We start from the raw sequence: 24153 nt of genomic DNA on the forward strand, positions 1-24153 counted from the left end.
AACAAATGTTCGGCCAAGGTCCGAAGCAGGCATTCAAATAACATTCTGTATTTTATTTAGGCTATGTTTTACGAAAACAGAAGTGATATTTCGATTGCGCTGTTCTGCTAAATCTTCACGCCGTTGCAATACAATGTCATCTTATCTAAACAGAAAGTATTTAACAGTGCATAAAATCAGTATTTAGCTCATTTTTTATTAAGTCACAAATTAAATTTATTTATTTGTATACCCCACATCTTTAGTCTAGCTGAGCTGAAGTAAGCTTAGTCAATATTCCTAGAAATAAAAAACTGAATAAACTGTGTCACAGTGTGTGGGTCTACCTCTCTTTAAATCCGTTGGCTGCTGTTTTGGAGTACCGTTCTAATCCAGGCACATGACTGGATGAACTGGAAGTAAGACCACCAGGCAGAAGCATGTTCCAGTAGTCAAGTCTGGGAATGGCCCCAAATCCGGGCCCAAAATAGCCCCTGGTTTGCTTCACTGGATGGGAATAGTGAAACCCACATGATGTTGGGCAGGAGGATCATCAACATCAGCGCTGCTGTGTGCATGGCATCTGATGAGGTGAGCTGAGGTCCAGGCATGGACATGGGTCAGGCTGAGAAACTACAACAGAGCCGTTTTTTCTTGGGAAATTGAAACACTTTTGCATTGAGAGTATGTAGCAGATGGTAGAGCACTGTAGTTTGGGGTTGTGACATTGGTGAACTTTACCTTTAAGAGCGAGATAACAAAAACTAGTATACAGCTAACATTGTGAAAATAACCGAGGATTTAGAGAAGCTTTATGAAACAAAGATAAGCTACGTATTTGATTTCTTTAGGGGTGCGCACGACCTAGCAAACTTGAGCAGCCCCAGAGCCCCCTAACAGAACAACGATCAGCTGTTTCATTACATAATAACTTTCAACCAAATCTTGTGAAACACAACCAAAATACCGAATGTTCTCCCAATGTATTTTAAGAACAGTATCATAAAAATGGATTGAAAAAAAAATCCTCGGCTTTTCACTCTAGAAGTAGTCACACTGAGGGTGCGCGTTCACGCATAGGGGAGGACGATTTCGTGGACGGCACAACACCGGACCCGTCCCTACAATACTTAACCGACCGTGGAGCCGCGAGAGCACCGAGAGAGAGATGGACGGAGTGGGATCGTTCGGAGCCGGTCGTGCCGGAGCTGCTTTCGACCCAATTGCCTTTGCCAAGCAACCGCAGACCATCCTCAGAGTCTTATCATGGGTAAGACCGGGTGTGTTCCCCCGTGCTGTGCTGCCGCCTTTGGGTCCCGTGACGTTGAATCACCGCAAAAATACCACTGATAATTGATAGGCAGGGTCTGACTCGAAATTGGCTTTTTCCTTTTTTACCTGTTTCAGTAGGGTTTTGGAACAGATGTGTCGTCGATCGTTTGGTCACCGCTTTATGATACACCATGCATTGTTAATGTTATTACAAAAATGGATGTGGAAATAAAATGTAGATTGCATCAGGCTGCAGCTGTTTGAAATGGATGGTGTGTTCGGACGAATATCCCACAGTACAGTCGGGTATTTAATGTTACGAATATATATGTGGTGTGGTGTATAACTAAATAGTTCTTACATTTTCCTTTATTATGGCTGAACCAGTGTTTATGGAGACCACCACCATCCCACCATGCATTCCACGGCCTCGGGATGGTGTTGCAGCGCGTCATTTTCTAGCCTACACGTCTAGAATAATCGATACTCAACAATGATTTGTTAAAACCCTACAAGATATGAAAAGCGTCTTTATACATTTCCAAATTAGAAATAGCCTATTGAATTTAATACGATACAATTTACACCCATCCCACCGAACGCACTGTCGCGAGAGGCGCGCGGAAGTCCTAGCCATCTTTGATTGGCTACTGTACAATAAATCTGCTCCCAAACAATGCTTTAGACATAACATGCGTGGATAGCATTACAGAGGCCTACATGTGAACTGAAAATAAATGCTGTGGTATATACGGCCAGCGGATATTGGGAAGATTTAAATTATGTGAGTACTGAGAGGTTTCCTGTGTGTGTGTATGTGCACGTGTGTGCTAGTCTGTCTTTGTCATCAAGCACATACGTTACCTGTCGTCCCCATATCCCTGTCTCGATCTTTCTCTTTTAGAGTCATATCAAAAAGGTGCCGTTTGCTTTCTAACACTTCTGATCTCGCGAGATGATATATTTATTTATAGCGCTCAGTCATCATTGCAGCATTGCAATCAGTCTGGTGCATCAGGTTCCTGGGCAGGTGCACCTAGAAGCACATGTTCTCTTCTTCATCTTCAGTCATTACAGTTAACAGGCTGATGGGGTTAGGGTTGTTTGTGTCGTATGCATTATGTTCACGCTGTTTGCTTTCAACCTGCAATCAATTGGGAAGAGAGAGTCCATGAAGAAACTTCATCCAGAACCTGAACATGCTTGCAATAGTTCCTTTCCACTTTTCATCTGTACTTTAGTGTTTACTCTTAATATGGTGTGTGTGTGTGAGGGTGTGTGTGCGTGATGTGTGTTTCTGTAACGCTTAAGGAATACTTTGATTCTTTTTTGAGAATATTCTCTTTGGTTGTGTGTTGCTAGTATTGAGCCTTACTTGTAGTGGACTACAGGGACGTTCCTGACTGAACTTTAGTCTGTCGTTTTAGTCACAAATCACAGAGAGGACATACAGTTATTTGTTTTGCTGTTCAGATATTTTCTCTTGAAATCTATGAATCAATCAATTTTCATTGGGAATTAAACCGTTAACCACGTGACACACACTTCTGTGTGTGTGTGTGTGTGTGTGTCACATGGTCCTGTCATGCCACCCAAGTTAGTCAGCTGATTAGTGTCTGTGTGACCAAAGACAGAGAACCACATGAGAAGTGGGTGGGAGGGAGAGAGAGAGGGAGAGTAGGGGGGAAGGGTAGAGGGAGGGAGAGAGGGAGAGTAGGGGGGAAGGGTAGAGGGAGGGAGAGAGGGAGAGTAGGGGGGAAGGGTAAAGGGAGGGAGAGAGGGAGAGTAGGGGGGAAGGGTAGAGGGAGGGAGAGAGTGAGAGTAGGGGGGAAGGGTAGAGGGAGGGAGAGAGTGAGAGAAATAGAGTAGTGAGAGGTTGAGGGAGTTGGAGTATTGAGAGGGACATTGACACAGAGGATTAGGAAAGAGAGAGTGAAGGAAAGGAAACAGGGGAATGTGAAAGTGGACAAAGAAGAAGAGATGGAGAGAAGGAAGTGGAAGTGAGGATATTCTGTGTCAGATGAATCAATGCTTGAGTGAATGAGTGTGTGAGTGTGTAACACAGTTGGATGAGAGAGATCGACTGAATAAGTGAATTGACTGGATGAAAGATGTCACCACAACAAGGGCAGAGCCATCTAAAACAAATGTCTATTTTTTGAAAAATATTGATCAAAACTTTAGTTACCTAATTTCTACCCCTACACCATGTGACTAATGCACACATGTACACACACACACACTGCCCAAGGTCTCAGTGACTCTTCAGGGGAAGTGAAGCATCTACCTCCACACTCTGAGAGACAGGAAATTAGGTCATGCTTTTATTCTGAGCACGCTCAGATGGATGCTCTAAGATGGCCCAGTGTTCCTATGCCTTTGATTGAGGCTGGGACTGTGTGTATTTGTGTGTCTGTGTGTGTGGGTGTGTGTATGTATGTGTGTAGCTTTGCATTAACAAAACTAAACAAATCAAATCCACAACACATGTACACTCATAAACCCCAAGATACACATGACTCATACAATGATTCTATCCCCCCCCCCCACACACACGCACACACACATAAACACACACACACATACATCCTCACAGTTATTCTTCCCCTCTCCTCATCTCTCTATCTGTTGTTTCCTCCACAGGTGTTTTCCCTGGTGGTCTTTGCGTCTATCGTGAACGAGGGTTACGTGAACATGGGCAGCGAGCGTCTGCACTGCGTGTTCAACAAGAATGCAGATGCGTGTAACTATGGCGTGTTCCTGGGCCTGGTGGGCCTGCTGGCCTGCTCCTTCTTCTTTCTTCTGGACTACAAGTTCCAGCAGATCAGCTCCATCAAGGACAGGAAGAAGGCGGTGATGCTGGAGGTGGGCTTCTCGGGTGAGGAAGCACACGTTCTGTTTACATAGAACTGCACAAACACAGAACTGCTCAGAGAAGTGCACAGAACTGCACAAACGCAGAACTGCATAATATATATGATGTAAATATGTACGTAAACTAGGTGAATTCTGAACAGGTCAAAGGTCACTTAGCTGGTATTTCCCAGGGGCTGTGATGGACAGGAAGTGATCTCCCTCTCGTGTGGTCCTGATTCCTTCATTCTGATTGGTTGCAGGTTTCTGGACTTTCCTGTATTTCGTGAGCTTCTGTTTCTTGGCCAATCAGTGGTCTCGAACCTCTGCTGACGAGCTGCCTCTCAACCAGGGGGCGGATGCTGCCAGGGCAGCCATAGCCTTCTCCTTCTTCTCTATACTGACCTGGGTGAGCACACACACACACAGACACACAGACACACTAGAATCTATCTCCCTCTCTCTATCCTCCTTTTCCCTTTTTAACTTTTCGCTCTTCTTTCTCTTCTTCTACCATCCCTCCCTTCCTCTCTCTCTCCCCCTCTCTTTTTTTCTCCCTCCCCATGTCCCCCCCCCTTTCTCTCTCTCTCTCTCTCTCTCTCTCTCTCTCTCTCTCTCTCTCTCTCTCTCTCTCTCCCCCCCACCCCCTCTCCCCTTCTCTCTCTTTCCCTCTCCCCCAGGCTGGTCTGACTGTGCTGGCGGTTAAGAAGTACCTACTGGGGACAGACATGACACTGTTCACCACTGAGCACCTAGATGGCAACACAGGGGCCCAGCCCTACCCCCCATCTCACCTGGGGGCTCCGCTCAGCCCACAGAGACCTACCAGAGCCCCCCCTTCACCGAGGGTCTGGAGAACGACGCCACTGCCCCCACATACCAGGTTCCCATCTACTGAAAACCCCCCCAAAGAAGAGAGGGAGGGGGGGAGTGGTATAGAGAGAGAGAGGGAGGGGGGGAGAGAGCTGCCTGGGAGACTGGTTGAACTTCCAGTGTATGTGTGTGTGTGTGTTCCCTGAGGGGGAGAGTGTGGTTGGTTTCTGTGTTAAGGGATGTGTCTTGGTGTGGTTGTGTGAACAGTTGGGTGTTTTGTTGTGGTGGGGGGGGGTGGTTGCTCTGGGAGCTGGGAGATAGAAGTGTGTGGATCACTTATAACACACTGGGAGCTGGGAGATAGAAGTGTGTGGATCACTTATAACACACTGTGTCACGGCTGTGGGAGTGCTTCTCTTCGTTTACCGCTGCCTGCCATTGGTATTCATTATTGTTGTTGATGTTATTTATCTGTTCACCTGGTTCAGGTCACACCGAGGGTAATGAAACAGGGACTAGTCCAGGACTCCATCCAAAACGTGTGCTGGACAAAACAGTAGTAAGCGACACATACAGTAGCCTACTTAAAATAAAGAAAAAGTATGAAATTGTCTCTTTATTGCCAATGAAAGGGGAGTCTTTAGTTGCATATGGTGTATTAAGTAGTCCATCCCTTCACTTGCCTGCAACGACAATTGTATCTGCATGTTTTTGACTTGGATATCAACTAAGTGCCATACTGTACTGTAGTCTGTGTCTCAGACAGTGACTTGAAATAGTCGTTATATTTTTCCACACGCTGTAAAAACGTTACGTGACCAAGTGCAATATCTCACATTGTGTGTAGGCTTAGCCACAGACAAGATTTGGCTTTTTCGTCTCAAATCCCGCCTGCGTGATTCTGGCTCCCTCCTCTCAAAGCCGGGTGGCTAACGCTAACATGCTAACCATTAGCTGCTCTGGTTTGCAGCCTTTAGAGCCGGACAGGGGGGTTGCCATGGCACTGGCAGATGTGGCGGGGCAGGGGCAGAGAAGATTTGGACTGAATCAGGTACGTTTATGTTTACGGTTTAGAAGCTGCCAAACTGCCCTGGGTTCTTAAACTTAACTTTTTATTATTACTGTATATTGTTAGTATTTTTATTTATTTTTTATCTCAAAGGTGAGCAGTGGGTTAGCTCGCGTGTAAAGAGGAGTTCAGTGTCGATGTGACTGGCTAATTCATTGATCTCGGCTTTGCTACTGAAGCAACCGTCAAGTGGGTTGAAACGTGTTGCCATGGTGAAAGTGTCAGGGTTGGGAGGGGAGGGTGTGTGCTTGCATGCACGTGTGTGTGTGTGTGTGTGTGTGTGTGTATATTTGTGAAAGAGAGAATTTGTTGTTAAAGGTCTGCATTAAAAAAAGAAACAGATAAGTACATTCTGATATGTAAATAATTATTTTCATTGACATGTAGTCTGTTAAGCGAGAGGAACATGCCACTGTCTGAGTTTCCCGAGGTGGTAGAATCACTATTGTCCATGTATACCAAGGATATGAAACGTATATTTACCCGTGTCAATATGGAGTTTGTGTCTTGATGAAAGAGCGAAATATGAAGACAAAAAATAAATAAGATTGACATTATTGACGTCCAGAATGCCTTGCCCCCTCTTCTGGTAGCTAACAGTGGTGCACAGGAGGTTTCGGCCTGTCAGAAAAGGAAGTATGGATGCATGAAATATTGTATTATGAACTGTTCCATGTTGAATACTGTATGATTCTTCTGTTGATTAAGGAGTTAATCAGTCTGAATTGAGATTTGATTAAAAAGAAGAAGAAATCGATTACTCAGAGATTTAATTAACTGAACAATGTCAGGTCGCCTCTTTTATGACAGCGGAGTTACATGAAGTAGCGAAGTGGAAACGAAGACATGGAACAGTAGCAGTCATGCCTGTACAATGTTACGGGTGTGTTATTCCTGTACGGTGTTACGGGTGTGTTATGCCTGTACGGTGTTACGGGTGTGTTATGCCTGTACGGTGTTACGGGTGTGTTATGCCTGTACGGTGTTACGGGTGTGTTATGCCTGTACGGTGTTACGGGTGTGTATCTATCTAACCTTTTGTGGGCGTCGGTGGGGGGTGGTAGCCTGAAATCCTACAGGAAACGGATCTCTAATACTGCAAGGAAAACATTAAAGTGAAAAGAGAAAGGGTGAATTGGGAAGATGTTTTCCTGTGTGGTTCCAGGCTTGTGGGCCGGGTGAGACTGGGTGAATATTGGGTGCTTCTCTTTAATGTTGTAGAAACATTCTGTGTTAGTTCTCTCGACTAGACCCACGTGCACTACAGTGGTATTGATTGTTTCTCTGTACGTATTTACTTAATGGAACCTGTCCTGGGTCTGCTGTGTCATGTACTAATGATGAGTATAGTAATAAGATTAATAATAAGGATAATAATGCACTCTTGTTGGAAATGCTTTGTGGGACCATTGTTAAAGGGACAGTCCACTGCAAAATCAATATAGCTTTCAGATCTTAAAAGGGATCTGGTTGTGACAAGTCCTTGGCCAGTGTTAGTGTGGATCCAGCTGGCAGGGCTGGCCTGTGTATACTACACAGGAGCCAGTGTTAGTGTGGATCCAGCTGGCAGGGCTGGCCTGTGTATACTACACAGGAGCCAGGCAGGTGTACCTTCATCCACACACAGGCTCCACAGGATGCTGCCTTGTGGATTCCTCAAACGGTCCACGTTCGACTCTCTTTGGAGGCATGAAAACATCAGGCAGCCTTTGATTTTCGGTGGATTATTCCTTTACTGTTGTTTCTGTTTAGTTCCCTCTTGTTCTGGGTCATTCCTCAGTGTACAAAGATCAGTGTCCATGTCCATGTCACTGCAGTCTGACATCACTCTAATAAAGCAGAGCGTTTTGGAGGGCGGGGCTCAGCTTGTGGTGTGTTCCAGAACAAACCTCGAGGCCTTGTGCTTGTGTGTGTCTGGACATGTTTTCTTTAAACATACAGGTGAAAAGGCACGCACACACACACACACACACATGAAATCAGATTTATTCTAACCAGATAGAAGACACAGAAGCTACAGTTGAGAAGAAACACAGATTACATCTGACTGAGAGAACAGAGCAGCAGTCCTGAGAACATAAACAGTGTGTGTGTCTGTGTGTGTGTGTGTGTGTGTCTGTGTGTGTTAACCAGTTCCCTACAAACGGGAGGAAAATGGGCCACAACTTTTACAGTGAAGGCAGTTTGAGTCCAGGGAGACATCAGTGGGCCAGCATCAACAACCCACCTCAGACCCAGAGCCTGCTGAGCAGAACACACAGAAATACAAAACCTCCAGATGTAGAGCTTGTTGTTGACGAAGCATCGACTGCTCCTGCCTCCACATCTAAAACCTTCTGCTTGTCAGGACGGCACGTGTTCCGCACGTAGCAGGACGACGTCTCGGGTCAAACAGGACTAACGCTCTTGCTCTGGTGACCTGCTTGTTCTGTTGGAGCAGGACTTCAGTGAAGCACAGCTGCTGTAAAGCAGTGATTCATCATGACAGCATCACAGGACCCCACCCTTACGCTTGAGCAATAATCACAACAGTAAAAAAAAAAAGTTCCCATATGCAGTCCTCTTTTGAAGTCACCATACTCTCCCACTGAGGGGATGAGGTGACCCATTTGTGGTCTTCTGTTGTTAAAGAATGCAAAAGTTGAAAATGTATAAACTTACTATACAGAAATGTATACAAATATATACTTATTTAATTCTACATAAGATCAAATTAATATGTACATAAACACCTTGTAATTTATTACACCGGGGACAGTTCCTGTTGTGTTAATGAAATGTCCTTTGCTTACTGTACATTCTAGGACAATTAGGGAGGACTAGGAAATCCTGCATCCAAATACTGTACAATACCCCACATCCCTTAGTGTTAAACCAGTGACAGTTAAGAGGAAAGGGGATGAGGAGGCAAGAATATAACTACTGGAACCCAACCCACGAAACAGGCCAGAGAAAATCAAGGGAAAGAAGCCATTTTAATCAGTTTGGGCAAGAATATGAACACTTCTGATGACTCCCGGGTGACAACAGTGAGAGGAGCTTCCTGGCATGTTTTTGTGACCAGGCAGAGGAGGGACCAGTAAGATGCAGGACACTCAAGAGTCACACACCTGGCTCCAGTCTGTGACACCTGGCTCCAGAGGCTGTTCAGGACCTTCCCTGTGTGAACACAGCACAGTGAGGCTGTTCAGGACCTTCCCTGTGTGAACACAGCACAGTGAGGCTGTTCAGGACCTTCCCTGTGTGAACACAGCACAGTGAGGCTGTTCAGGACCTTCCCTGTGTGAACACAGCACAGTGAGGCTGGAGGTGGGACTGCATGAGTGGATAGTGAAATGGGTCCCAACCCCAGCCTTGTCACCTCAACCTCTCTCTTCCTCTGTGGTAAGTAAAACAGGTAGCTGATTTCTCTGTACGTTTTCATCCAGATAAATGTAATAAGTGCTTTACATCACCCTTGTCTCCTGGACATGGGAAGGCCAAAACTCAGAGAAGGAAAGAAAATAGGAGGTATGAACAGAGGGCAAAAAAGAACTCTTTCAGACCTGTTCTGATGTCATACTCTTCAAGTAAAGCATTAGTCTTGTTTTATAAACCGCCAGAGTTTGGGTTGCCAGTTAGGTCTGTGCTTGTGTTGTAGCACCAGTGTAAACACATGGTATAGTTGAACAATATCTGGCAACCTCATCCATTTCAAACTGTGGTTACATGGTCAACCTTTCACTTACAGATAAATTCCAACCCTGACCTTAAAAAATAAAATACAAATAAAAAAAAAAAAAACTCCATCGGGTTGCCTCCATCCCCTCACTGAACTACATGTCCCAGTATCCTCTCTGGCATGGTAACCCTGGAAACACTACCTCTGGACTCCATTTGGGCAGTGGGATTGGCTTAACGGGCCGAGGCAGTAGGGTGGGCTAGCTGATGATGCGGCTGATGGCCTGCAGAGAGGGGAACTCCTCGTTCTCGCCCATGTGCAAGGTCTTGTGGGAGTTGAAGTCTTTGGAGGCCAGCACCTGTCGGCAGGTGGGGCAGATCTGGCAGTCCAGCTCTGCTGCGTTAGCGTTAGCAGAGACGGGGGTCTGCCAGGCGCTCTTCTTGCTCCTGCGGGCCCCCCCGGCCCCCCCCTGCTGCCTCTCCAGGGTTCTGGAGTCAGCGTGGGCGCTCAGCAGCTCCTGCTGCTTGCTGCTGTCTGGCAGCAGCACCAGCAGCTCGTTGAAGATGCGGCCAAAGCTCTCCCCCAGCAGGTCCTTGCAGCTGTGGTGGTACTGGGCAGCTGACATCAGACCCTGGAGGGGGCACAGGTAGGGTGAGGTGAAGAGGTGGTATGGGTAATGGGGGAGGGGGCACAGGGTAGTAGGAGCGGAGGGATGGGGGAGGGGGGGCACAGCGCTGTATATGACTTCACAAGTAAACATCTACTTCTGGAAGATACTTTACAACTGTGAGCCTGGCCTGTGAGAATCCACACAGGTGAGATTCCAGTACCTGTCTGAACTGGCCAGAGTAGTTCTTAAACTGGTTAAACTGGGACTCATCATTGTGCAGGAAGTTCTTGATGGACTGGATCAGCTCTATATTCCTCTGCTGGAAGTTCTCTGGAACCAGGTAGGTCACTGGCAGCTGGGGAGGTCTGGAGCAAAAACAAACAAACATTCAGACACACACACACAGAATTTCTCGATTACAAAACTGAACTGGACTGGACTATCACAAATCAACAGAAGGTTCCACAGTTCCTAGTTGCACTCTGCTGGTGGAATGTCCCACCTGTCAGATGCAGGGGGGTCAGGCTCTACCACGTTGCTGTTGAGTGGGACGCCAGTGAACCCTGGAGGGGGTTTACTGGGCATGCTCCCTAGGCCAGGTGGAGGTGGGGACAAGGTGTTCAGAGGGGCGGAGCTTTTCAGGGGGAAGGAACTCTTGAATCCTGAGGACCAGACACAGATACAGGATATCAGACACTGAGCTGCTGTGATACTGAGAGGAGACAGAGGAGGGCAGGAGGGAGGGGCAGGAGGGAGGAGCAGGAGGGAGGAGAAGAAGAGATGAGGAGGAGTGTGTACCTGGAGGAGGCTTCTTGGAGGAGAGGGCTAGGGAACTCCTCCTCCTCGACAGCAGGCGGGGGGGGCTGAGGGGTTGCCACGGCAACAGGCTTGGAGACAGACGGTACAAAGGCTGGCTTGTCCACATAGCCGTTAGCCAATCCGCTCGCTTTACTTGCCGTCATCATGGCGAGAAGGGGTTTGGGGGCGTGGCCGTCGGCCGACCTGGTCTCTGGCACGTTCTCCTTCTGCGCCATGGCAACCACCCTGGAGACCGTTTCCGTGGAGACGGCGGCCGCGGGTGTGGCCTCTTGCTGCTTTTGTTTTTTGTTCTTGCCGGCTTTGGGGGCGGGGTTAAGCTTGGCGCCAGTGCTGGGTTTGGGGGCAGGGGGCGGACAGGGGGCGGCGGGGGCCGGAGCAGCCCCCCTAACGGTCAGCAGGGAGGAGATGTCCAGCATGGTGGGCACCACCCGGAACTGCTGACGAGTACTGCAGCCTCCAGCATCCTCCTCCTCCTCCGAGGGGGGAGAGCAGGGGGGCTGGGGCCTCGGGTTCTCCCCCCCCTTCTTCTTCTTCCGCAAGGAGGCAGAGGAGGAGGAGAGGGTCTGGGGGCCCGAGGGGGGAGGGAGGCTGGCTGGACCCGGGGCTCTGGAGGGAGGGGGCTGGCTGGCTGGACCCGGGGCTCTGGAGGGAGGGGGCTGGCTGGCTGGTTTGGTGCCTCCATGGGCCCAGGCAGAGCTGGGCCCCCCTGAGGGTTTGGGGGGGCGGATACTGGACACCAGAGCGGGGGAAGTCCTCGTCGTGGAAGGAGGAGTGCTTCCTGGGCTGGGCAGAGTACGCGGGCGCCATGGGCGTGGTGGCCCTGCTAGCAGAGAGGCTGGGGAAGTCGTCCTCTTTCAGAGCTTTGGGGGGAGGGGCCACTGCTGGAGCTGGCTTCACACTGCGGAACAACACACAGGCACCTCAGAATGGGGGTGTGTGGGGTGTGTGAGGGGTGTGTGTTGGGGTGTGTGTGTGTGGGGTGTGTGTGAGGGGTGTGTGTGTGGGGGGTGTGTGTGTGGATGTGTGTGTGAACCTCAGTATGGGTGTTGGGGCGATGGCTCCCAGAGCTGGGAACTCATGTCCGTCCAGTCCACTGCTGCTCCTCATGGTCCTGACTGAAGGGTCAGGGTCAGCGTTAGGGTCAGCGTTAGGGTCAGCGTTAGGGTCAGTGCCACAGATACACACCTTTTCTTTTTTAAAGCAGTTGAAAAGTATAACAAGATAACCATCTAGTTCTGACAACAAGCGTGTACTGTGACACACAGTCGTATGCATGACTGACGTTCACCTGGAGGTTCAGACGGAGGTTTGATGGAACCAGTCCTGTATCTGCTGTCGTCTGCCTCCATCCTGTCGCTCCTCTCTCCTCTCTCCATCCTCTCTCCTCTCCTCCATCCTCTCTCCTCTCTCCACCCTCTCTCCTCTCTCCATCCTCTCCTCCTTGCGGTGTTTGGGAGCGCTCCTCTCCTGTGTGGCTCCTCTCTCCTCCTGTCTGCGCACGGCCATGGACGCCCTCATGGCAGCCGCCACCTCCCTGTCCTCCTCCTCCCTGCACACGCACACACACACACACGACACACGACACACACACACACACAGGACACACACAAGGAAACACGCATGCACAGGACACTCATGCACACACACAGGAAAGAACACAATTATTATTGTTATGTTCCTACATAACAGTACCTTTCATAAATCAAGCACTGATCTATAGTTTCAGGGACTCCATTGAAGACATGCCTTGGGTAATGTAAGGAGCAGAACCACCAATTACTCAACGGTGATCAACATAGCGTTACCTGGCTGGTTACCAGGTTGGTTACCTGGCTGGTTACCAGGCTGGTTACTAGGTTGGTTACCTGGCTGGTTATACAGGTTAGTTACCAGGTTGGTTACCTGGCTGGTTACCAGGTTGGTTACCTGGCTGGTTACCAGGCTGGTTACCAGGTTAGTTACCAGGTTGGTTACCTGGCTGGTTACCAGGCTGGTTACCAGGCTGGTTACCAGGCTGGTTACCAGGCTGGTTACCAGGCTGGTTACCAGGCTGGTTACCAGGTTAGTTACCAGGTTGGTTACCTGGCTGGTTACCAGGTTGGTTACCTGGCTGGTTACCAGGTTGGTTACCAGGCTGGTTACCAGGTTAGTTACCAGGTTGGTTACCTGGCTGGTTACCAGGCTGGTTACCTGGCTGGTTACCAGGTTAGTTACCAGGTTGGTTACCTGGCTGGTTACCAGGCTGGTTACCTGGCTGGTTACCAGGCTGGTAACCTGACTAGGTTACCAGGTTGGTTACCAGGCTGGTTACCAGGCTGGTTACCAGGTTGGTTACCTGGCTGGTTACCAGGTTAGTTACCAGGTTGGTTACCTGGCTGGTTACCAGGTTGGGTACAAGGTTGGTTACTTGGCTGAGGATGTCAAAGAAGATGTCGGGTCTTACTCACCGGTTGTACCTCCAGCTGCCTCTGGTGTTCTGCTGGCCACCCTGGACCCGCCCCCTTCCTGGCCTGGATGACCTCATCTCCTCATAGTCCTCCGCTGACAGCATACCTGCACGCACACACACACACACACACACACATTTCATTGTTGATCTACACACACTGACTCAAAGAGGAGCCTCCATCGCAACATGTTCAGCATGGAGACCTTGAATCAGCCAAGCACACACACACCTTCGTTCCTCCTCTGCTGGCGAGGTGCGTATGTGAACTGCAGGTCTATGTGTCGGTTCTGGCGTGCCTCGGCCCGGTTCTTGCTGTGAGCAGAGGCCTTGTGGGCCTTGTAGTCTATTTCGGAGCGGAAGGCATGGGTGAACTGCTCTGTGCTGCAGGGGCCCTCCTCACACAGGTAGTGACTCTCACGGAAGTGCTCACTCAGGTACAGGTAGTCACTGTGGGGAAGGACACACGCGCGCGCGCACACACACACACACCTTAGGCTGGTTCTATACCATGTGCTGCTGTGTGTTAGTTTAACACTCAAACTCGATGTACTTTGCCTGCCTTTGAAACTGCTCCTAACTATAGGATGCATGTATGTATATTTACATTACATTTTCATTTAGTCATTTAGCAGACACTCTCATCCAGAGCGACTTACAGTAAGTACAGGGACATTCCCCCGAGGCACAAGAACACAACATCATTTTTTGCACGGCCGGGAATTCGGACTGAGGCGACCTTCAGATTACTAGCCCCGATTCCCTAACCGCTCAGCCACCTGACTCCCATGAGCAGAGCCACACATAGGTGAGTGCAGATGAGTGCAGGTGTGTACAGGTGAGTGCGGGTGTGTGCAGGTGAGTGCAGGTGAGTGCAGGTGAGTACAGGTGAGTGCAGGTGAGTACAGGTGATCTAACCTGTGAGTACTCCTGAGCTCCGTCTGCATCACAGAAGTGACAGAAGTAGTGGTCTCTGCGCAGGTGCTTCAGTAGCTCGTCGTTGTCAAGGTAACGGTCGTCGCAGAACTTGCAGAGCGGGTGTCCGCGGTGCGAGGTGTCGTCAGGGTCGCCCTGCGTGCGGTGACGCGCCAGGTCCCTGCGGCTGTACCACTTCCGCTCGTGGGAGAAGATCTGTCAGGAGGAAGGAAGAACACAGACATGAGAAGGTCTGCAAGGGCTGTCGCGAGGCTTCTTGCTGAATGTGGTGCTGCTGTGGGGGTGATGGTGCTGCTGTGGGGGTGATGGTGCAGCTGTGGGGGTGATGGTGCAGCTGTGGGGGTGATGGTGCTGCTGTGGGGGTGATGGTGCTGCTGTGGGGGTGATGGTGCTGCTGTGGGGGTGATGGTGCTGCTGTGGGGGTGATGGTGCTGCTGTGGGGGTGATGGTGCTGCTGTGGGGGTGCTGGTGCTGCTGTGGGGGTGATGGTACTGCTGTGGGGGTGATGGTGCTGCTGTGGGGGTGATGGTGCTGCTGTGGGGGTGATGGTGCTGCTGTGGGGGTGATGGCGTGCGGGCACCTTCAGGTGTTTGGTACAGAGTTTACAGCAGAACAGCTCGTGCTGTTTCCTCATGTGTTGCTCTAGCTCCTCAAACTTGGAGAAGACCTTGGCCTCTGGGCAGTGTGGACACTCGGGCAGCAGCAGTCTCCTGGGGACACACACACGTACGTACACAGACATTGGATAAAGGAATACAGGTCAGTGAGGTCACAAGCAGACACACACACACTAGACTGTGAGGAGAATGGTTTCTTTTTATGAGAACAGACACCTCACTCGGAAGCAGCAAGAAAGAAACTATAAAACAAGCCCACAGCATGCTGGGACACAACACTGGGGGATTCTCCTAATTCCTTTAGTCTATTTTGAATTCCTTTACCTCCTCTCTAACCCAGAAGACTGATGGGAATGAGGCCAGGGCAGCACTTTACCTGAACTCAGAATAGATCTTCCCATCGCTGAAGTAGATGTCGTGTTTCTTCTCACACTGAAACTGCTGTAGGGGGAGTGTCGCGAAGGGTTCCAGAGTCTTCACAAAGATTACCTGACGACAGAATGAAAAGAAAGATGGAGGGAGAGAGAGAGAATGAAACACAGAAAGGGATTCTGTTGACAAGTCTCCGGGCACTCGCGCCTCCTGTTAATGACAATGCATGAATCACATGACCCGCACAAGCCCCGTTTAGACACACACTGAGCATTATCTAGTGTGTATGATAAATCTTAAATCCTTGTGAAATGGTGTTTCCATCCACGTTGAAGACACACTTCGCCCTGTTGGTTTCAATTTGCTGATAGCAGTAGTTACGTGCGCACACAAGGGGCTTATCGCTGTTGGTTCCAGTATGACACGTTGATTTACAACTAGGGGAGCTGCCTGGTGGTCACTGCCGTTACTATAACCTATTACATAACACGAGCTAGCGACCGACAACCCCGCAACGCTCCAATAAATGGCTCAAGTTAGCCAGCTATGTAGCTAGTTAGCTAAACCAAACAGTTGACCAACTTCCGAGTATGTGATATTATCTGATGAAGTCACCAATATTTGTAAAATTGCAAATCCCTAAATGACCATTCATTATGACCGACTAACCTCTTATTCTAGACTGAAAAGTGGTTGTCACATTAGCTATCCTTCTAGTTAGCACGTTCGGCCTACACTGTCACAGTCCATCCCCGAGATAAAGTGGTGAGCACAGCCTACCTTGTCGAGCTCTTCGCGGCATACAGCGCAGTACTTTTTTGATCGCACAGAACCCTCATCTTTGTAGAACAGCAGTAGCACACCGGATGATCGCATTTTCCCAACGCGAAGATTTCGAGATCTTGGCAGCAAAGAACGCAGTTTCGCTCAGTCTCCTTCATAGATGTAGATTCCATAGCCGTAAAAGACACGGATTTATGAATGTTTGCTTTTATGAGTTGGATGGCCGTTGAGATAAAGTAGCTTGCTAAATCTGCGTCTGGTATTCTCTTTTTACGTAATGTGAAAGTCTCAAACCCATTCACGCTAGTCGGTACAAAAATTCAGTGTTTACCGGTTTGTAAACCAACAGGATGGACTTGCCGCGGCTGATTCCTGCTCGTGATTCGCATGCTCATACCTCTCACATCTGCTGTCGTTTGCGCAAGCGCGTCGCACAGTCCACCAGACACCTCCACGTGCCTGTCTGGCGTGGCTGTTGAAATAAAATAATATAAAACATGCAACAGACGCAGGTGGAAAGACCATGGTCGTTCTATTTTACCATGTCACGTATGGTGATAAATGAAAAACAACAATTTAATTACTTTATCAATTAGTTAATTCATTAAAGACAGAATCAACATTGGCTGATTGTAGCCCAAATTACTTATTGAACATCAGTTTGCGTTCATATTAATAAATACAAACTTAAATAATAGTAGTTGTTATTATAACATTTACATACATATATGTATTTATCTATAAAGAATAACGATATCTTGCTATCTTTGAACTCTCAAGTCTGGTTTAGCCCATATCTTTTATATATTTTAAGGTAGACTAAAAACATAGAAATTCAGTCAGGTGAGTGATGCCAGTGCTTGATACTCGATACTTCTCCCATTGGCCTTCCAAACCTTGGTGTTACCACGTTATGAAGGTGAAGTCCTGGGGGGGGGGGGGGGGGGGGGGGTGTACACTACCATGGTAACCATTACCATTATCACATGACCTGTCATTCAGCCAGATAAAGGACCACTTTGCCTTTAGGAATCCATTGGAAAATCAATCAGAAGAAGCTAAAGAACTCCATATCTGATACAGCACTAAGAAGTATGAGTGAAACTGATCAAACATACAAGTACAGTAACAAACAAATACCAGTTCACATTCTGTACTTTTGCCTCATGTGAATTTTTTAAGGTTTATTTTTATATATACCTTAAGTGATCATCTAAAATTGCTGTCGCACGACATATGGAGCAGTCTTTACATTTGAATGTGAAAAATATAGAAAGGTTTCAGTAATTATTACACAATTAAACATGTTTAATAACATATCTATAGCATCATCTCTTCTTCCTCCTCCTCTTCCTCCTCCTCTTCTTCCTCCTCTTCTTCCTCCTCTTCGTCATCATCATCAAAGTACTTCTCTTCTGCATCTCTGCTCACAATGTCCAGGTTGTCATAGTCTGGGTTGTCATCCACCTCGCTACAACACGGAGAGATCTGAATGGTCTGTTTTCCATAACATCATATTCATTTATCTTATGCTTTTATCCAAGGCGTCTACAGGTATTTCAGCTACAAACTATTGTGCTAAATACTAATATTCTGCCTCTGGAGACTCAGTTGATGAATGATCTGATGTTTGGTGTTTCCCTGGAACCTACCTGTAGTTGAAGTCCTTGTCTTTGCCATCCAGGAAGCGCTGGTGCATCTGACTGATGAACTCCTCCCGGAGCAGCGCCTTCTCCTGCTGGGTGGGATCACTCCCACGGCCTTCTGGGAACCCACACACACGCTCTGTCAACACCTCAACGCATGGCCATACAGCATATCAGATAAGACACAAGATTACTGTTTGCACAGTGTCACATTAACATAAAACTGTTTTATATCTATGGTTCCTGTTTATATAAAGTATAACTACTTTGGGGATGTGTGTCCCCCCAATATTTATTATTATTATGGCCCTGGTTTGCAATAAATACTGTCTAAGTAAGGGTCAGACAATCTTATATGCTTGCGTGTGTGTGTGTATTATGACTATTACCCTCCTCCTCCTCCTCCTCCTCCTGTGCTCCTTCCTCCCGATCCTGCTCCTCCTGTAGTCTGTTCTGGATCAGTTTCTCCTGGTAGGAGTTGAGGAGGAGGTCAGCAAGCCCCCCTGGGCCCCCTCCTGGCCCCCCCAGCCCCACCCCTCCCTGCATGGCCTCCTGGGAGCGCTCCAGTAGCTCCTCGTCGCTCAGGTATTGGCCGATGTACTGCTCGTATAGGAGAGGCTCCCGGATACGCATCTGCTCTTCACTGAAGTACTGGCCCTCTAATCAGAGAGGGAGGGAGGGACGCCCACAGACAGGAATGACATGACCAAAACACGTGTTTATGACTAGAAAACTATTAGATGCCAAGTAGACACAAGACAGAGCACCAACATCTGGAGCTGTGTTGAGTGCTGGAGGAGGGTGGGATGCAGTAAGCTACCTCTCTGCAGTGCCCTGAGGGCAGCGTAGCGCTGGTTGCGGAGCCTGGTTTTATCGGTGCGGCCGGCGGCTCTTCTCTGCACCTCTCTGCAGTAGTGCTGAGCCCGAGGGTCCGCGCTGAGATGGGAGAAGGCGTCCAGGTGTTGTGGCTTGATGTGGGCCTGGTAGCGCTCCAGAAACACCAGGGGTCTGGTCCTGTACTGGTGCAGCAGCTCGTCCCTCCGTTGCTCAACGGTGAGCTCCGCATCTCCAATCTGTTGGCTCTTCACTGGACTCCCACTCTGCGCTATCGCGTCCACCATGGCATTCACACCGCCCGGAGCACCCTAGAACGGATCCAGACAAACACACAATGCTCGGTTCAAAAACATTAACTCAGCTAAACCGTACAAAACGTATGCTACTTTGCTAGACAGGGAGCCATAGCCTAGATGCTAGATAGTATCCTAACGAGCCATTGGTTTAAAAGTCTCACCTGATTCAGCACTATCTGATGTTCCGTATGTTCATAGCTAGCGGTGTCAGAGCGGCTAGATTCGAGTCTCGGTCTCTCCGAGTCAGGTTCTGGTCCGCAGGCAGGTGTTGCGGTATTATGAACAACATCAGGGTCGATCTCCCCCCACATGATTTATATCATAATATGGTTGGCAAACAGTTTGGCCAGATATTCAGACAAAATCGTAATATCAAATTATCAGATGTTGCGTGGCATTAATAGCTACAACATATATGAATGAGTTTTGCTGATAATATCTGCAAGTGCTAGCAACTTGTGTTTCGGATAGCGATAGCAACACAGTAAATTCGTTTTTTCCGCTTTCGTCCGTCGATATTTTCGGTCCCCGATTTCCAGAAAATAAGTTCCTATGCTCACCAAACTCCGGTGTAACACCACATTTTGTGACAATATTATTTCGTTACCGTAGATGTCCGTTACATGGCTGGAAATGCCTGACACATCAACCAAACTATCTTAGCAAACTCTGTCCTTCCCGTAACCAAAAGACTATGACCTGGGCACAAGTCACGTATTTTGACGGTAACGGAATACATTACATTTACATTTAGCAGACGCTATTATCCAGAGCAATACGTTGGTCACAGAATTTGGTGTTACTGTAGCTCTACACATATTCATGGGTTTCATAGCAGCCTAATCCTTTTATCGTCAATGATCTGTGTTGATGATATTAGATCACTACAATGTGAAGAAAGTGGCAGTTAGAAATGAACACATTGGTCAAATTTATTACATGGCAAACAACAAATGTACTGTATTCAGGCCATGAAATCATAAATCATGTTTGAGGCGCTAGCCTAATAACTCCTACAGAGAGCAGTCTGGGTGTTGCAGTGCGTTGATGAGGTTTCCTTGACAACTGGATTCTGTGAAAATCTTTCATTTGACTCAATAAGGCAGCAGGTTCTGAGCTAGGTTGCTCAAGATAAAAGTCCATACACTATTCAGTTCACTATAGCATAATTCCCCCAAAAATCATGCAATATTTTGTAGACTATGAGTCATGAGCAGGTGATGTTTATGGTGTGTAAGGAGGTGTGTAAGGAGGTGTGTAAGGAGGTGGGTAAGGAGGTGGGTAAGGAGGTGGGTCAATCAGTCCAGACTCCACTCTCTCAACCACTCCTCACATTGCCTCCTCTGCTCCTCACTCTCCTCTGCAGGACTGCCCTTCCTCCTCCCCCTCCTCCTGCCGCTCTCCTCCTTCTCCCTCTTCACCCTCTCCTCCTCTACCCTCCTCTCCTCCTCCTCCTTCCTCCTGCGCTCCAGCAGGGCCTCCACAGCGCCCTCTACAGTCTGCAGCGAGCGCTGCGGGAGCCACTTGGGGTCCGTGGCCGGCAGGAAAGGGTCTCCCGCCCTGGCCTGCAGGGGCAGGGGCTCCAGGGGAATGTGGAGCAGGTGCGCGTGCAGCATCATGCGGTAGGGGGCGCTGTCGGACCCCTGGCTGTAGGTGAAGTCCCCCACGATGGGGTGACCCCTGGCAACGCAGTGCACTCTCAGCTGGTGTGTACGGCCTGAAAGGGGGGGGGGGCAGGAAACCAGGGTTAACCATCTAAAGCAACAACGCTGCCGGTTGAACCAGATTATAAGCAAAAGGATCTACTAAGCAAACAAGTTGACCTTCAAAAAGTTGAAAAAAAAAGTTGGAAGGTTGATGTCAGAGCCCACACTTCTTTACTTTAACTTGAGTGAAAAAGTGTATAGTCAGTGCTTCAAAATTTACCAGTATTTTTAAACATGAGTATCTGTACTTCTACTTGAGTAGATGTACTTTTGCCATCTCTGCAAATATATCATTGGGTTCAGTTAAGAGGGGCTGTATTCCTTTCTGCCACAAGGGGGCAGTATTTACCTTCCTGGGAACATTATGTCTGCTTTCTATTAGTCCTGTCTGTGGATGAAAGTAGCGCCCTGCTCTGAAGAGGTCAGGGTCACCTGTGATAGGTAGGAGAGGCTCCTCTGACCCCAGACGTGAGGTCAGGGGTCATGGCTTGGCTGGCGTGTCTCCTACAGGTGTGGTTTACCTGTGTGAGGCTGCAGCATCACCTTGGTGACGGGGTCCCCATCGTACAGGCCGTACTCCAGCACGGACAGCTCAGTCTGACACGGCTTGGGGTTCTCACAGCCTGGGGAGGGGAGGAGGATGCATCAGAGTGTGGTGGACTGAACCCTGTAACCATGTACACTCAACCCTGGAGGCTGGCAGGGAAAATCATTTACATGTAGTCATGTAGCAGACGCTCTTATCCAGAGCGACTTACAGTAAGTACAGGGACATTCCCCCGAGGCAAGTAGGGTGAAGTGCCTTGCCCAAGGACACAACGTCATTTATTACGGCCGGGAATCAAACCGGCAACCTTCTGATTACTAGCCCAATTCCCAGACCCTCCGTGCACACACTGACCCTCAGAGCCCTCAATGCACATCATATGTGTCTTCCCCTGAGTCGTGTTCTTGCCAATGGAGAAGTTCACCGTCATCCTCTCCTCCTCCACCCAGCCACGCACCTGGGGACAGGACAACCAGGATGTCACATTAAATCACACCCAGAAGATGAATGACCTCCACGTTCATCCCTCTATCTGTGACCCATGACACAATGCACACCCTGCTCAGGACAGCAGGGTGAACCTTACAGCCCTGACCTGAGCAGGGATTGCAACCCCCTATGATGTGTGGAAGACAGTGACTTGCAGTGTGGGTGTGTCTCTTACCAGAGCAAGGTAGGCCTTGGTGACACTGCGGTCCTTGAAGCAGCGATAGGCCCGGCCGGCTGCAGCCTTGCTCAGAGCCACACAGAGAGCCCCACTGGTGGAGAAGTCCAGCTGGTGACAGAACCTGCAAGAGACAGGAGGGTCAGAACCACCTGACACCCAGGAGGAGAGACAGGAGGGTCAGAACCACCTGACACCCAGGAGGAGAGACAGGAGGGTCAGAACCACCTGACACCCAGGAGGAGAGACAGGAGGGTCAGAACCACCTGACACCCAGGAGGAGAGACAGGAGGGTCAGAACCACCTGACACCCAGGAGGAGAGACAGGAGGTTCAGAACCACCTGACACCCAGGAGGAGAGACAGGGTCCCACAGATACTTGACGACAGCAGAAAAAGTGCACATTACACCAGCTTATAGGCCTAAGTACAGTCAGTTTTTGTATCAGTCATCAGATTGCGATCAGTGTGTCTGGAGGTAACTTCATCCTGGGTGTCGCCTCCATACCTGACTGAGGCTTTTCCTGCTGCTGGGCAGTCTGACGAGGCAGGAAAACACACAACGCAGTCCTTTAGATAACCTCTACTGTTAAAACCCCCTTACCCCGCGCCCACACACACACACACAGCCCCTGCACACACACACACACACACCCTGCACACACACACACTCTCACCTGAAGCCGTAATAGGTGCCAGGGTCTACCAGCTCTGGGAAGAGCAGTTTAAGTTGAGACTGCACCGTCTGTTTTTCGTACCACATCTTACTGTCGATACGGATGTCCCAGTGCTTGTCGACCACTATATAGTCATCACTACGGTACAGCACGCGCAGGGTGTCGGGACTGGCCGGCTCCATCGTCACAGCTCAACTCGCCCTGCCTTAGGGAGTAGCGTTGCCCGGTCAATAATCAACACACCCCATCTGACGAATATGTTGTTATTCACACACAGCTAGCAGTTGGCACGAAGCCTGTACCGATCTCGAAAGTGATTATTTCGGTATGTCAGGCTCACCATAGTGGTCCATTAGCCAGATGAATAGACAGGCACGGACCTAATGACAGGACCATAATTCCCACTGTGCACTACACTCGTGTGAAGCGGGTACCTAAGTAGCTATTTACATTTGCAGAAAAATTACAAAGTCTATATCAGTTAATATACAAAACAAGTAACTCTGCAAGCATAACATTCGTAAGTACCAGCGCAAACCACACAAGTTAACGCTAGCTACACATGCTAGCTAGTATGTAGCTAACGAGTGAGCAGTTTCAGGAAGAGCAAGCCAGCAATATAATATTTTTATACTAACTTCGTTTTCTTTAACAAATGTTTGTTCATTCTTATTCTACCTTACCTGACGTTGAACTATATTTCTGCGCAGCACAATCTGTGCCATTCATTCCGTGTCCAGTTGCCTACATTTAACAGTATGTGAGACCGTAAACAAACGCAAGGAGGGATGGCTCTGGGATAACTGACAGCTCGCTGAACCAATCACAGGTAGGAGGAGCGGAAGTGGCTGAATCGTGACCAGAGTTTAGCCGAGGTTCTACTTTTGATGTATGCTGTGATGGCAACTCGTTTAATGTGTTCGGTCGAAGTACACGGTGGAATGAAAATGCACCCGCCCCTACACTGCCCTCAGTGTCAGCAGCAAGGTGGAAGTATCACTATCAGTAGCACACAGGCTTGGGTAATCTATCTGCTGTTTGAGAGTGATGGTGTGAAGAGGGGGGAATCGGCCCACCAGCTCATTGGAGTTTCATCTGACAGCAGAGGGCAGCAGTTCTCGTCTAGTGCTGTGATCTCATCACGGAAATCAGAACATTCTTACGTGGGCCTAGTGATGCTAATCCCGGAGCCAGGTTCATCCCACTGACCTCTCACACTCTCTGTCTCACACACACACACACACAAACACACACACGCACACACTCTCTCTCACACACACACACACTCTCTCACTCACACAAATCCACACTTTCCCCAGGAATCCAGATTTTTTTTATTTAAGTTTCCGAGAAACACTTTCTGTCCCTCTCACTAGTGTGATATAACCTGCTCCACTGGTATGACATCTCCAGTCTGGGGGTGTGGATGCCCAAATGTCTTCCTTCAGGACCTCGGTCACTCTAGCTAGCTGCAGTGGTGTCAGGGTTGCCAGGTCCAGAGTAAAGGTCCAGCCTAACGAGTGCTCAAAACCAGCCCCACATGCCTGAAAA

General features: G+C 48.8%; 4 protein-coding genes across 5 annotated transcripts; 1 reads left to right on the forward strand and 3 right to left on the reverse strand.

Annotated features, from left to right (window-relative positions):
* The first annotated feature begins 524 nt into the window (after positions 1-524).
* On the forward strand, positions 525-5002 carry syngr3a (synaptogyrin 3a). The gene is given in 6 exon segments (XM_084677104.1): positions 525-570; positions 1060-1249; positions 3895-4129; positions 4368-4513; positions 4785-4889; positions 4892-5002. Coding segments are annotated over 6 exon segments (792 nt in total). The 5' UTR covers positions 525-565.
* A 3940-nt stretch (positions 5003-8942) lies between these two features.
* znf598 (zinc finger protein 598) lies at positions 8943-16640 on the reverse strand. The gene is given in 16 exon segments (XM_084677102.1): positions 8943-10278; positions 10478-10622; positions 10760-10919; positions 11056-11083; positions 11085-11822; positions 11824-11974; positions 12110-12191; positions 12365-12464; positions 12466-12625; positions 13524-13629; positions 13755-13976; positions 14446-14653; positions 15039-15168; positions 15452-15564; positions 16228-16263; positions 16266-16640. Coding segments are annotated over 16 exon segments (2889 nt in total). The 5' UTR covers positions 16404-16640; the 3' UTR covers positions 8943-9906.
* Positions 16641-17517: 877 nt separating this feature from the next.
* Positions 17518-19537, reverse strand: ccdc97 (coiled-coil domain containing 97). The gene is made up of 5 exons (XM_084677103.1): positions 19171-19537; positions 18697-19021; positions 18266-18535; positions 17883-17994; positions 17518-17701 (listed from the first exon to the last, which is right to left on the reverse strand). Exons 1-5 carry the CDS (start codon positions 19318-19320, stop codon positions 17551-17553), a joined length of 1008 nt encoding a protein of 335 aa, XP_084533229.1. The 5' UTR covers positions 19321-19537; the 3' UTR covers positions 17518-17550.
* A 386-nt stretch (positions 19538-19923) lies between these two features.
* On the reverse strand, positions 19924-23391 carry rpusd1 (RNA pseudouridine synthase domain containing 1). 2 transcript variants are annotated; one of them, XM_084678026.1, is made up of 7 exons: positions 23286-23391; positions 22943-23044; positions 22603-22807; positions 21927-22050; positions 21617-21719; positions 21237-21338; positions 19924-20726 (listed from the first exon to the last, which is right to left on the reverse strand). In XM_084678026.1, the coding sequence occupies exons 3-7, from the start codon at positions 22782-22784 to the stop codon at positions 20308-20310; spliced, it is 930 nt and encodes a 309-aa protein (XP_084534152.1). In that variant the 5' UTR covers positions 22785-22807; positions 22943-23044; positions 23286-23391; the 3' UTR covers positions 19924-20307. The 2 variants fall into 2 exon arrangements, with proteins under 2 accessions (XP_084534152.1, XP_084534151.1); XM_084678025.1 differs by lacking the exon at positions 22943-23044.
* Positions 23392-24153: the final 762 nt, after the last annotated feature.

Source organism: Hypomesus nipponensis, chromosome 17, assembly GCF_054491055.1.
Source record: "Hypomesus nipponensis isolate SF chromosome 17, ASM5449105v1, whole genome shotgun sequence".
Taxonomy (NCBI): Eukaryota; Metazoa; Chordata; class Actinopteri; order Osmeriformes; family Osmeridae; genus Hypomesus; species Hypomesus nipponensis.

Coding starts and splice junctions, on each gene's coding strand:
- ccdc97 (XM_084677103.1), bottom strand. CDS start 19,320: ATGTGGGGGGAGATCGACCCTGATGTTGTTCATAATACCGCAACACCT. Junction 18,536..18,696: donor CCTCAGGGCACTGCAGAGAG/GTAGCTTACTGC, acceptor CTCTCTGATTAG/AGGGCCAGTACTTCAGTGAA. Junction 17,995..18,265: donor GGAGGAGGAGGAGGAGGAGG/GTAATAGTCATA, acceptor GTGGGTTCCCAG/AAGGCCGTGGGAGTGATCCC.
- rpusd1 (XM_084678025.1), bottom strand. CDS start 22,784: ATGGAGCCGGCCAGTCCCGACACCCTGCGCGTGCTGTACCGTAGTGAT. Junction 21,339..21,616: donor GTGCATTGAGGGCTCTGAGG/GTCAGTGTGTGC, acceptor TCCCCTCCCCAG/GCTGTGAGAACCCCAAGCCG. Junction 20,727..21,236: donor GATGCTGCAGCCTCACACAG/GTAAACCACACC, acceptor CCCCCCTTTCAG/GCCGTACACACCAGCTGAGA.